This window comes from Apteryx rowi, unplaced genomic scaffold, assembly GCF_003343035.1.
Source record: "Apteryx rowi isolate R43461 unplaced genomic scaffold, aptRow1 scaffold_91, whole genome shotgun sequence".
Taxonomy (NCBI): domain Eukaryota; kingdom Metazoa; phylum Chordata; class Aves; order Apterygiformes; family Apterygidae; genus Apteryx; species Apteryx rowi.
In genome coordinates this window covers 2279347-2293209 of record NW_020451216.1, presented here as the reverse complement: position 1 = coordinate 2293209, position 13863 = coordinate 2279347, and the positions used below count along the sequence as shown (strand labels likewise).

Here is a 13863-nt window from a genome sequence, read left to right as displayed (position 1 = left end):
GAGGGGCCGCGCGGGGGGCGGGCGGCGCTGAGGGGCCCCCCCGGCTGCCAAGTCGCCGTTTAAACGCTTCGTTTCGGTGACTTGCAGCCGGCTTCGGGCGGGCTGAAGCGTCGCATCGGCTGCTGTCGTGCCCCGGCGCTCGGGTGCGACGCTGCCGGGGGCCCTTGGCGGTGACGGGCGGCTCAGCGCGGGGAGCTTCTGAGGTGGCGCAGGTCACCTGTGTGCGCGCYTTCCTCGCTCAGACGTTGAAGCAGGAGGTGTAAGCAAGAAGGGGTGTTGAAYGCGGAAGGCTTGGTTTAAATAAATAGTATGAAACTTAAAATTGCCTGTTCTCCTTTGGAGAAAAGGGGTTTGAGTTGTTTGGGGTTTTTTTCTTTTCCTTCCCCCCCCCCCATGGTTTACCTGGTCATTACTTCTGCTTGTAATCGGGAAGTTAATCACTTTGAGATCTGTGTGCTGCTGTATCAGAATATGCCGAGCAGTGCACGTAGAAGCATAGAAAAATGCCTGATAAACCAGTACTTACTTCTTGTTAAAGTTCCACCTTCTTAAGCCCTTTTTGACACTTAATAATGATAGCTGTCCAGCATCGGCAAGCACACACGCAACTTGAGGGCATGAGTTCCGCTATGCCTTCGAGGGGGCAGGTGAATTTGTCCACACCAGCAGCACCAGTGGGGAATTTGCATGGTAACGCCTGCCCGTGATGGGACAGGCTGCCAAACCCGAATGCTGGAATAATTGGTAAAGGATGGCATAAGAAAGAATAAATAATATATAGTACAGAACATTGTGAAAGCCCTTGAAACGGAAGGTACATTTAAAATGTTATTTCCTCAAATGGCCTCATGTAATACCTGGTTTTACTGAGAGTTGTACTGAGACCATGGTCATGTACCTTTATTCTTTACTGTAATTAATGCAACAAATTAGAACTTTTCACAAAACACCTTTGGTATGTCATAGTAAAATAAATGATAAATCACTAGCATATGTCTTCATGCCCAGAGTTTACAGAAGTTCGGTTAGAGTGGTGGAAGATTAAGTTTTGTCTCATACTTGAGATATGTTTCTATTTGTAAATAGCCCGTAGGTTAGCTCCCAGCCTCTCACATAGCTTGAGTATTTAATTTGAATTTCTTTAACATTTTAATGAAGTAGTATCTCATTTCTGACAAGACCTACATGTATGCCTACACTTTTGCATAGCTCTGCTGAAACCAATATAGTATAAGCGTAATACATTAGTCAATGAGACTGCCCATATGCATAATTCTTTATTAAAAAGATGGAATTGATAAGTTATAAAATACATTGTTGAAATATTTTTGAATGTTGTCAGCTTTGTTGTCATTAATGAAGTTTAATCCAGTTATTGCCCAGCTTAGGCTGTATATCTTACTTTCTACATGTAACTGTTCACGTATGTGCAGAAGTTTCTTGCTAATGTAATTAGACTTTTCAAGAACACATAGTAAGAGTGAAGACCTACCACTAAGAAGGTTGCTAAAAGACAATATTTTATATAGAAAAAGAGAGCATTATGAAGGAAGAAATGAGCACCTGCAGTTAAATTACAGAATCAAAAGTCTCTAATATGTGATTTGAAATTGTATTTTTTCCAAGTTCTTCCCCTTCAAAGGCTTCCTTCAGCAGTGCTGTGTTTGTGTCCTGTGAGCTATCCACACTGAAGCATATGGCATCTGATTCCCACCACTGAGATTACCCCTTTAATTGCCACAGGTTTCCCCTCCCCCCTTTTATAGAAGAAGGCGTAAAAACGTAAAATGGAAATGCTTTCCCTGGAACAGAGCCGAGAGACTCGATAGCCTTTGCTTATTTGAAAAACGCATGTTGTCACTGTCTTTAATGTCTACTGAGCTGAAGAATTCCTGACTTGCATCCTCCCTAGATGCAGCTTTGCTTCAGTCTCCTTTGTTGCAGTGTGGAGAAACCTTTGTTGGATTTGGAGCAAAACTGTGAGTTGTTTCTGCCAGGAAACCCCGTTGCTCACAGCGTGACACTAATGAGGCAAGTGCCTTTGGAAATGCTGTTTCAGAACTCAGAAGTAAATACAAGTTTGATAAAAACACAGGTGCGCTATCATCAGCAAATTACCATAAATTACCTACACCAGCACTGCTCAAAGTAAGCACCTGTAGTTATTTACAACAAATGCATAAACTTGTCATTTCAGTAACCACAGATTCATATTTAAACTAAAATGGTCAATCCACCGATCCAAAGGTCTGGCGGTGAGCAGGAAGGGTTATAATCGAAGAGGCAAGGACTCCCTAGTTTCCATAAAACAAGCTGCATAGAGAATGTATTTGCTAAGGTAACWTGAATTTGGGAGGAGGAGGAAGCTGCAAGGCTTCGGTGGCCAGCCTGCACAAATGTGCCCAGACCATGTCTTGGCGCCCGGCGCTTCCAGCCTGTCCCACAGAGCTGGCAGCCCCTGGCCCCAGCGGTGCCTCCAGCCGAGCCGCCGTCATCTCCGAGCAGTGCTGCCTATCGCTAAGAAATGAAGGGCATCAGAAACCAGCAGCCCGTGGCGGTTTTCCTGTTCCTCTCAACTTCCACGGCCTGACAAGCGGGTGAGAGATTTCCGGCCCTTCTGCCCGGCGGGCRCAGACCGCAGGGGGAGCCTCTCSTCCGCGGTGGCCCTCGGTTTTCGCRGTGGCACACCCTGCACACAGGGGCTGCCCTTGGCAGACCCCTTGACTGGTGCAGRCTGCTAGCCTATGTGCCCCAAAATGGGATGTATCGCTATATTCTTGTCTACATACATACGTCTGTTTTTTTGCTTTGTCCCRGTCACAGAACCCTACTTTTTCCCAAAATAAGAGTTCGCTGTGTGTTTTATACATTACACAAATGTATGAAGCATAACAGGAGGCTCCACAGATCCAGAGCGAGATCAACTCAAGCGTTTGGATGATTCTTCAGTGGACATGTCGGAAAACTCTTCTGAATGTGTCTGAACRGGCAAAGGCAAACACACTGACGTTTTGTTAATGGAAGGAAATGTTAAAATGTCAATGAAAATGTCACACTTAGATTCACATCATGACCACTTGAAGTAAATTCAGGGTCATTTAATGGAGTTTTATTCTACTGTTAAAGGCAAACACACAACTGTTCAAACAACTTCTAAGAATTCAGAGCAAATGTCGCCCATCAATATGGCAGGGAGGAAAGCAAGATAAGGCAGCGTACGTTTACAGTTTTGTGCTCACTGCTCGTTTGGTGACAGGCCGTAAGGAGGATGAGAGAAAGCTGAATGGGATTTTTTGTTTTGTTTAAATCTTTAAATGACAGCTTGGTGTCTTGTAGGCTGGAATATTTGGCATCAGGATACACGTTATGGCAGGGCTTTGAGCTTCCCGATAGTGTCCTTTCCCATGTGTTTTAAGCATGTGTGGAATAACATCTCTAGCACTGGGTTAGGTGTTAATTCTTGGATTATGAATTTATGCCAGAACTACAAATAACACGGGCTGTGTGAATACCTGTCTACTTGTTATGCAAATACCTGCCAGTTTAAATAATTGTCCAAGAACTTTGGACTAACCTGTTTTAAAATGGATCTGCTTTGCAATGGGTTTTTGAATAGCATGGTTTACAAATGCTAACTTGCTTTACATATATGAACTTGCTTTAAAAAGGTTCTTGAAGAGCCACCGTATGTTAACTACTATTAATCCATGCTATATTTGAACAAGTAACTGTGATAGAATAGGATTGGTAGTCCATAAGAGTCCTGCATGGACTGTTGTCATGTTTTTACTTATAAACGAGCTGAGAGACTGACTCAGGAGACTAATAACAGTTAATGCAGCCTGCCACCTCTCACCCAGTAGCGTGTTGTGGCAGTGATGGCTATTGCAAAGATATTCTTTCCCTTTGTTCTGTAAAATGGCAGCGCTGCTGTATATCAGAGGCATTCCCCCTTGCTAGTCTACCTGTACAGCTTTTCTTTTCTTTTCTTTTCTTTTCTTTTCTTTTCTTTTCTTTTCTTTTCTTTTCTTTTCTTTTCTTTTCTCTTTTCTTTTCTTTTCTTTTCTTTTCTTTTCTTTTCTTTTCTTTTCTTTTCTTTTCTTTTTTCCTAAGGTGTATCAGCTCCTTATTGCCATAGAATCTGTAGGTTAACTGCTTTTAAGGATAGAAACTTCTGTTCATGTACACAAACCCATAGTCTGGAGTATGTATTTATGAAAGCATTTTAAAATCAAACCAATCTTTTGATAGGGCTGTCATTGAAAACCTCCAGTTCTCTGGTTCTTCGTGTGTCTTTTTAATTTGATTCCCAAGCTCCATTGTTTTTAGGTAATTGTATGTCTGTTCTTTCTTTTCTTTAAAAGCTACTTGCACGACTTGAGGGCAGAAGTTCCCTGAAAAATCTTGAACCTTATCTGTTTGCTGAGGAAGGATTTCCCGTTCATGGTAAAAATGTATCTTTGTCTTATTTATGGAAAAATGTCAGCGTAAAAGTGTGCTTATCTCTGTCATATTGCTCTGAGAATACAAATGGATCTTTTTTGCCCTGGATTCAGAATTTTAAGTGTTGATGTAATTCACTTACATTTTAGGCAAAGTAGATAAAAATGGAGCAATACAGAATCAGCATGTGAACATTATTAAATGGATTTAAAATATCTAATTCACAGGTGTGAAAACAGTTGTAGATGAGGAAATACCAAGCACGTTGGTATGTTTTTAGTAGCGTTTTACAGAAATTCATTCTGATTCTGTCATGTAACCTTTTTATCAGTGGTCTAAAAACCCCACAAAATCATCACTGTAAAAATTTGCAGAGAACTTGAGGTTCAATAAATATCAAAGAGCTCAGTGGTAAGGAATGGTCTGGATCAGTCAGTAAAATGGGCACGAGCAAACAGTATTTTTTAATAAAGCCAAGTCATCAAGCCTTACATCTTGGCCCCAAAAATGTGGATTATACTTAGATGATGAAACTTTGGAAATGATTCTGTAATGAATATAAACATTAGTCAGCTGAATGAGTTCATGGAGGATGTTATGATCAAAATGTCTTATTCCTTAAGTGAATAAATAAGAATTTTAAGTGAAAGCAGAGGAATTGGGCTACCTCTGTTTGACACTGGTGCAGTAAGTTTAAGGTAGGTTTAAGGTAGGTTCTCTATTGCTGGAATTTTTTTAATCAAGATTGGATGTTTTAATGAAAGAAATTACTGAGCTTAAACAGGAATTAACTCAGTAATTTCTTGATTATTCAAGAAGTCAGACTGTTTTTTCAGATTATTTGAAATTCCATGGATTTCACAATAGAAGAGACTACTGCACATGGGCACACAAACCTAGAAATACATAGTAAAAAAGCTGCATGAATGACAAATTTAAAGGATCGTGTCATGAAATACCACAGTTGTTGAATATATATATGAATGGATTTTATATGAAAAGTACGTGGCTGCAGTGGTTATCAACATACTTGTCTGCAATTTGAATTCCCACAAATTATAGAAGGACCAGAAGAAATAACAGAAAAGCCAATAAAAARAATCAAGATAATTGGGTGAGAAATGATGCTTGGTCTAAAAATGTAGTCATTGTGAGACCATTCATGTATATTTTGCAGCACTTGGGAATACATTAGAGCTTTAGCAATACACGATTCCTGCCCCCAGACATTTTAAATATGATGTAACAAAGATAAAGGGCAGAGAAGTATTGGTAAGACGGTGTGAACAGAGCAGAGAAGGTTATTTAAGTACTCTCAATTCAGAACTGTTTTGTTACCCCACAAAAGTTAAGAACCAGCAGTGAAATTGGGATATGCTGTTAAAAAAAAAAAAAGTTCCTGAAGTCTAAACAATTTTTTTTTTAAAGACGAGATGTTTTTCTCTTGAAAAAATAAAATAACAGAAATGTTGATCTTTCAGCCTGTTTTTTTGAGCTTTACACATGAGAAACAAACAGTTGAGACTGAATTGGGCATATCCTCCTAGGACAGACTAAAAGAAGCCTTCCTGGTGGTCAAGAATTGCCCTTGCTGTCACAGTCAATGGTGTTAGATGTTTCCATTCATAAAGTTACTAACTTTGACCTTAAAGGTATCTAGGTTGCTTGTTTCTGTCCAGTGACAGAGGTTGCAGAATGGAGGTTCCAGAACTTCACTTCCGAGACGGCTGGAAACCTTGCAAATTCATTGGTAGTTCCTCACTGTGCCAACATTATTGTTGAGCTTTAAAAGCACTTCAGTTTTTCTTTTGCTTTTAACAAATGGCATCAGTCATTATCTGTACTGGTCATGCTTTTTGGCTGACACTAATGGAGCTGCATAAGATACTAGCACCCATTTTTAACTTTATATGTATAAATGGACTTCACCTTCTCTTAAATTTTTGCATTGTCTTTTAATACCACAAAATAGTTTTTGGCCATAGACATTGCATCTATTTATGTGAGTCCATGTGTTATTTTGATTTTTTTTTCTTGTTATTCAGTCTTAAATCTCTGTTGCAGATCTGCCTTTCCATTTGCCATAAACTTGGTTTTTAGTAAGTCACTCTGGAATGTTGTAATGCGTTGTCCATGAAGTCCATAATAAACACCTCTTAATGTAAAATGGTATACGATTAAAACAATGCAAAAACTTAAATTATTCTTCTTCCTGATGGTATTTCAAACAAAGCAACATATATATATATATATATATAGTTTCAATAAACTATACAAAGGTTACATCATAATATGTATGTCAGAGTACTGTAAAATAGGAACAGCTAATATAGGTACTGCTGTGATATTCCAGTCATTGCTTCTAATTATGATGGAATTGTATGTTTTAAGAACACACAAGCATATTAATTACACACCATTTAAGCTCTTCTGGAACAGAGCAAAAGTGACATGAGCTTTTAATAATCTTTCCCTATTGCCAGTCATATTTCTCCTTATGCCACTGGTATGAAGGTGTGGGTGTCAGTATTTAGCTCTGATGTCCAGCTGTAGTATGACACCCCAAATTAATTTGGAATAAACATTTTGCCCTTCTACCCCACTTTAAAATGGTAGAAATATTACTGACAGCTTCTGCACAGTATTGTAAATTACTAGCCCAGTAACTTCGAGGTATCTGATGGTGTGACACCCACAAAGCTACTGCCAAGTATTCTAATAGCCTGTTTATAACTGCAGTGTCAGAAAGTAATTTTACTAACATTTGCTAGTGTAATGATTACTGGCAAAACTTAGACTCTACTAGTTCAAAGATGACACTGAATTTATGACCAGGACTGAGCACACTGTTTCACTTGAAAATGTATTTATTAATATTGACGTTTATGCAGCATTATTTAGTGTATCCTATTGTTCTCTTTAGTCTGCTCGCAGTGGGCGAGCTCAGTTTTGTATACAGTTGAAGCTGCTGTGAGCCAAGTAGTGTGTTGCCATAGACAAAGTCACTCCTTAAAATGTACTGCTTGGATTTGTCAGTGCTGAATTTCATCTGAAATTGTTCTGCTCTTCCATCTTGTTCTGGCAAGTCGTCACAGTCTGAAGTCTCTGTTAACCTAGTTAGTTTGTCTTCTACGCGTTTTGCCAAGCTAATGGAACGTTCACCTATTGGTATTAGTCATGTCAGGCACCACCAATTCGTAGTGGAAAATTCCCCTTTAACTTTCTTCCGTGTTAAAGTGACCATTCCTATCCTGACTCCCAGACGGTTTCCATCCTGTGACAGTATCTCTTTACTTATGCCCCTTTTAAACTATTTTGACATTTACAGATGGAAATATATTAGTAGGATGATGCTAGTACTGATCGCTTAGTTTCTTCCATGGCCCCTTGTCAGAGTGTCAGAGGCTTTTTGACAACGTTGTTAGCCGCACTTCTTCCTCTGCTGTGTCATGATTTGTCTGCTCTGATCCAGAAGGATGAATTTCCCCTCTTTATCTTGCTGTAACAGCCCAGTCCCTAATTAAATGAAACCTTACATTTATAGATGTTGCTATAAATGGCTTCTGTTTTGCACCGGTTGTTTTTGTGGGCAGCCTTTTTGGTAATCATGAAGGCACAGAAATCCCCTGCTCCCTTGAGGTTTTCTTACTGTCCAAACTGTTATTCTCTTCACAGTATCAGCATAACTTAAGAGTTTTAGTCACACTACAACCCGGATGTGTATCTTGAGCAACAGTATTGAACAAACTTTGAAAGGTATTTAGCTGTCTTACTGTTAAAATTTATAAACCACCACCACAAAAACTCTTTAAGAATGATTTTTTTCATTCAATTTATCATTTTTACTTAAAAGAATTTATGCTAATTCTGGCAATAAAAGCTCCTCCAGTGTTCTGTGAGTTACAGCTCTCTTGTGTAAAGTTTTATAGGAGATAACACACAGACTTCCTGATAAAACATCTTTTAAATTGATGAAGTCAAGCGTGCACTTCGCAGAATAATTTTTCTTTAAATCACTGTTGAACACTGACTCAGATCTGCCCACTGCTGCTTGTGAATGGGCATATAGAGTTGCTAGGTTATTTTTTAGCAAGTCATATTCTGCTATTAAGGTAGTTGTAGCAGTCCATGTTGTGTATTTGCCCAATCAAGTCATTGATCTGGATGCAAAAATGCCAGTCAGGGTGGAAAAGTCGCGCACAGAAGCTGGTGGCAGACAGAACGTGCTTTCATAAGAAGGGCCCTTGCACAATTGTTTTAAAATATTTCGATAGACCTTGCAGTAGGAGGGAGGGAATGACCTACCCAGCATATTTCAAAGGACTTCTCCAAGCTGGTGTCACATCCTAACAGGGCTCTGTTATGTCACCAGCACCGTATATGTGACACAGCAGAGCCGCAGCTGGCTGCGAGTGGCAGAGTTGGATATTGCCACCTCTGASCACGAGGAGAAGGTGAAGACCTATGTGGTATGAGGTGTAGTCATCTTTCATCTCAAAAGTGGGGGAGGGCCATTCAGCACGGACAGGTAAGGGTTTGGGAGGCAATGAAGTTTTGTTTTGTTTTGTTTTTTTAATAAATTTTGAAGTATTGAATGTTCAGGAAAATGGGATTGCAGTTTTGGAGAACTGATGAACTTCATTACAGAGAGGCAAGCGGTCTGTGCACCGCTGAAATGGATAGAGTTTTTACATCAGGTGTAAATTGCTTTTGATGCTTGCAATGTGTGAAGAAAGAGCATAGTTTTTTCCCCGTGACCCCTCATCTCAAGCTGCTTCTTGACATTATGCGCACCTACGAACAAACAACATCCTCTGGAAGTTGGGTAATGACTTGAAAAACCCTGTTAACTCAGGCAGGCACAGACTTGTTTAAGTAAAGTTGCAATTAATTCTCCGTTCTAGCATCCCTCCTGTGGAAAGCTGTTGTGCCGTTTACACTTGCCAAGGCCATAGCAATCTATCAGCTTCCTGCAATTACAGTTGAGTGATTCTCCTTCAGCTAGAGAGAACTGAAGTGTCCACCTTACTGCAGGTGCCTTTACCCTTCTGCGTGAAATCCAAAGTGTCTTAAATAAGTAATCCAGTTTCCTAAATTAGAAATTTATAAAGAGCAACTGGTAAATAACTTTTTTTTAAAGTCTTGCTCTGATATAAGACATAGGAAGCCTTTGGAGAAGACTTCAGATTATCTTGCATTCACATCTGACAAAATAACCAGTTCCCTAGGAATGGGTTATGCTTTTTTATTAATGTTTTAAATTTATGTGACACATTTTATTGACCCATAATGATCAAACAGACTGAGTCCATTTATGAAAAGAGAACCTCTGTTTCAGACAGTAGAAGGGTTGCTTGGAGTTAAAGGAATCTGTGATTTCCCCCTTGTCAAAAGAAGCAACTTCATATTACGATCACCATAGAACATAAGTGCTAAGTAAATATACTGACATTCTCTTTACTGGTCACAGATTCCTGCTGGTGTCTTGTGACGTGCACAGATATTGAACAAGCACATAGCAGACGTGAAATGCTAAAGGCCAGTCTGTGCTACAAAAATAGATATGTCGCCATGATTTGTACCTCCAACGTCTTTTTTTTTTCTTCTGTCTCCTTCTTTATTTCTTATTTTTGTGTCTATAGTGTAAATATATGGTGTCTTAGGCAGTCATTTGTGTAGCAGCTTCCTCTTCAGCCTTCATCTACCTGTAACTATAGAGAGGTCGTGTAATCCAGTTGCCAGCCTTGTATTGGTATTGATGTCTTAGATACTATTGGTATCTTTCCTAACCTTTGTTCGCAAGTTGATTTTCTTCACTTTAGAGGCCTTTCCTGAAAACTGAAATTCCTCTTGGTAGATGCTAACTAGGATTTAAACAATTTTTATGGCTGCGCAAGGCTTCAAAATGCATTTTCCAGTTAGTGGTAACAATATGACAAAACAAGTGCAATTGTGACTGGTTACCATTAAAACAGCTGAACTTGTGTTTCGCAATCCCTGCTTTTGGGGGGCAGGAAGGGGGGACAAGGAAGGAGAAGAATTCCATTTTTGTTCTATTTGCCAAAGCATTATGAAGCTGCAGGGCTCCCAAAGCTAAACGCAGCAAAGTAGTCCTCTGTTAGTGATTATAATGAAGATGCAGTAATCTAGTTTAACTGGAACTAATAGATGGACATTGTGGGRTCTCTAAATAGTTCTCAAGCCTAACTTTCAGAATTAATGAGCACTTSCATTTCCCAGTGAAATAAATGAGTTGTACGTATGCAGCACCTTTGAAAATTGGTTCAGTGAACACTGATAATTCTCTCTGAGCTACAGATGCTCTTACCTGACAGTTTGCTTCTTGGTTTTTGAACAGGAGATGTCGTTGAATTCCATGGTCCAGAAGGAACAGGAAAAACAGAAATGCTTTATCACCTCATAGCCCGCTGCATCCTTCCAAAATCAGGAGGAGGGCTGGAAGTGGAAGTCATGTTCATTGATACAGACTACCATTTTGATATGCTTCGTCTAGTTACCATTCTTGAACACAGGTTGGCGCAGAGCACAGAAGAAATGATAAAACAGTGCYTGGGAAAGCTTTTTCTTGTTAACTGTAGTAGTAGCACTCAGCTACTCCTCACTCTTTACTCTTTAGAAAACATGTTTTGCACTCACCCCTCTCTCTGCCTTTTGGTTTTAGACAGCATATCGGCTTTCTACTGGATAGACAGAAGCAATGGAGGGGAGAGTTTTAACTTGCAGGAGATGAATCTGAAGAAATGTGCTGAACTTCTTGAAAAGCTTGTAAGAGAATATCACTTAGCCCTGTTTGCAACAACACAAACAATCATGCAGAAGTCTACAAGCTCCRCAGAAAGCTCTTTTTCTTTAAAACTTCAACATGAAACTGATACAGACTATAGGCCTTACCTTTGTAAATCATGGCAACAAATGGTAACACACAGGATATTTTTTTCTAAGCAATCTAATTCTGGCAACAGCAAAGCTTTTTCAGTCATTTCTTGTCACATCCAAAAAAAGCATGTAGTAAAACGGTCATTTAGTATTGGAGAATGTGGAGTTCAGTTTTAACTTCTTTGTTTTTATAAGGGTGGCAAATCTCAGTGCTTTATGTAGTTTTAGTGCCTTTTAAACTGGTTAGTTGTCTCTGGTTGATAAAGAATTTTTGTCACCATTTACTTAAAATTTAGTGAAGGGCAGAAAGCTTAAAATGTTTGAATTACTGTAGAAGTTCAGTCTAAACTAGTGAGGAATGTTGAAATTATTTGTTTGTGGTTAATGCATAAAGAGATTAAATCAAGAAAATTAAAAACAAAGTCATTTTAAACTCCTAATATCCTTCAGTAACGTAACCTATATGGTATGCAGCCAAATGCACTGACTTAATTTCTGGGTCTTGATGCTTTTCACTCCTCCTCTTCCAAGCTACAGAAATAGGAACCTAGTTGTCCRTGTGGGAGACTGCAAAAAGGCAAGTGTTCGCTCTTTATAAATATTGGTCTTGGTTCATTCCCAGTAGCCTAGGGTGTATGAAACGCATGCACTACTTTGCCTAGAGAAGAGGAGTCTTTTTCACAGCCCGGTAAATAGTAGTAGACCTGACCATGCTTCTCCAAGTTTGCACTCCCTCTGTTTACATTATCATGTGCCTGGAGAAACAAGGATTGCAGGTGTTTTCACCCTTACAAACATCTGGCTTTGAAGAAGCTAAAGCCATCACAAAAATGGAGGCCCAGTTTCCATAACTGAAGGAAGACAGAAGACCCAGCCCTGGTACCCATGAGTTTGTTCTGCGTGCAGCAAACAGTTTAGCCTTAGTCTTTGAAAGTGAAGAAAGTGGGTTTTTTTTTTTTTTTAAGACATATGCACAGACATAAATTTCTTCCCTGCCCTCCCTCATTATTCCCTCCCACTTCTTTCCCTTCCCCCGCACTTCCTAAGAAATCCAGGAATGCCTCTGCTCTTTACTGATATGTATTTGCCACATGTAGAACATTTGTGTGCAGGATTTGGCATGCAACATGTTGCAACTCTGGCAAAGGAGATTCAGAACTTATGGGAAATGCCCTACAGTTCTGGCAAGGGAGACCATATTATTTATTAACCTAGAGTGCCCTTTGAAAGCTTCAAAGTGCTTTACAAGAAAGAAAATTGCACGCAGTACATCATATAATACAAAAACTTACATTAGCTTACAAATTTAAATTACTCAAACATGGGGAAAATACTTCTCACAGCAATATTTGTTCAGTCATGTTGCACAACATGCTTTATAGTTTAGATTGAACAGATTATTAATAAGAATGCATATTTAAGAAGAAGTATCTAGCACAGTATCTTTTTGAGGAAGATGCCTCAGAAAATTCTGTTGTGAGAATCTTACCATTTAATTTCCAGACCTCTGAAGCCAGCCTTTTTAAGCTGAATGTATATCTAGATTCCCATATATATGGTTAGGTGTGTGTACCCAGACTTGTGTATATAGGAGTGTATAGCCATACTGATGTTTATAGAAGTGGGCATCTAGGTGATTTGGCTGGATTTTTCAAAGTTGCTGAGCAATTATGCATCCCTCTAGCCCAATATGCTACCTCTAACAGCAGCCAGTACCAAAGGTTTTGGGAAGAGTGTGAGAAAAATCTGTTTTCACTGGCACATCCTCCAGCTTCCCACAGCTCAGGGTTTGGGGAGCTCTTGACCAGAGGTTGCCTTCAGACCACAGTGTTTAATGGCCACTGATCAAACCTATCCTCCATGAATCTATTTAAGCCATTTTTAACCTGTTTGTCCTCCATGGCTCCACAGCATCTTTTCGCAATGAATTTAGCTGAATTATTCTTTCTGTGGAAGAACTTCTTCCTTTCTTTTCTCATTTTATACCTGCTGTCTGATCATTTCTTCGTGCCTTCCAGTTCTTTTTGTGTGACACATAGTGAGTAAACCTTCCCTTCTCAACGGCTCTGCAGAGGTGGTGATTTTGCACGCTTGTCATTTCACTTGTGCTTTCTTTCCCATCACCATTATTTATTTCAGAACTCTTATAAGTACACAAATACATGAAAAAACATTTAACTTACCCATTCAGCCTAGACTGAACCAGAGTTAGATGGTTTAACATGTAAAGACACTTAAACTGGGAATTATTGTACAGGCCATAGTTACATTTTTTGTACAAAATAGGAGATGTAAATATAGCTATAAAACTTTTAAAGGTGCAAATTTTAGAAAGACTACTCAATTTCTATCAAAGAGTAGAGTTCTAGTGAAGAAAAAGTGCTTCATAAAATCATATTTGCTAAAAGATGTTTTTGAGGGGAAAAAATGGAAATTATGCTGGAAAAAAGCTTTTATATTTTTCACAATATATTTTATATTTTGCATTGTACTATAAAATAAAAGCCTAAATTGAAATGAAAC

At 39.1% G+C, this 13863-nt stretch overlaps 1 protein-coding gene across 2 annotated transcripts in view; it reads left to right on the top strand.

Annotated features, from left to right (window-relative positions):
• Positions 1-13819, top strand: part of XRCC2 (X-ray repair cross complementing 2) — a 14313-nt gene extending 494 nt beyond the window's left edge. Inside the window, exons 2-4 of one of the 2 annotated variants that reach the window (XM_026091609.1) lie at positions 4365-4446; positions 10802-10976; positions 11126-11215. In XM_026091609.1, the coding sequence (XP_025947394.1) occupies positions 4365-4446; positions 10802-10976; positions 11126-11180 (312 nt within the window). In that variant the 3' untranslated portion in view covers positions 11181-11215. Of the gene's footprint in view, positions 1-4364; positions 4447-10801 lie in introns of both variants that reach the window. The other variant, XM_026091608.1, reaches the window with a different exon arrangement.
• Positions 13820-13863: the final 44 nt, after the last annotated feature.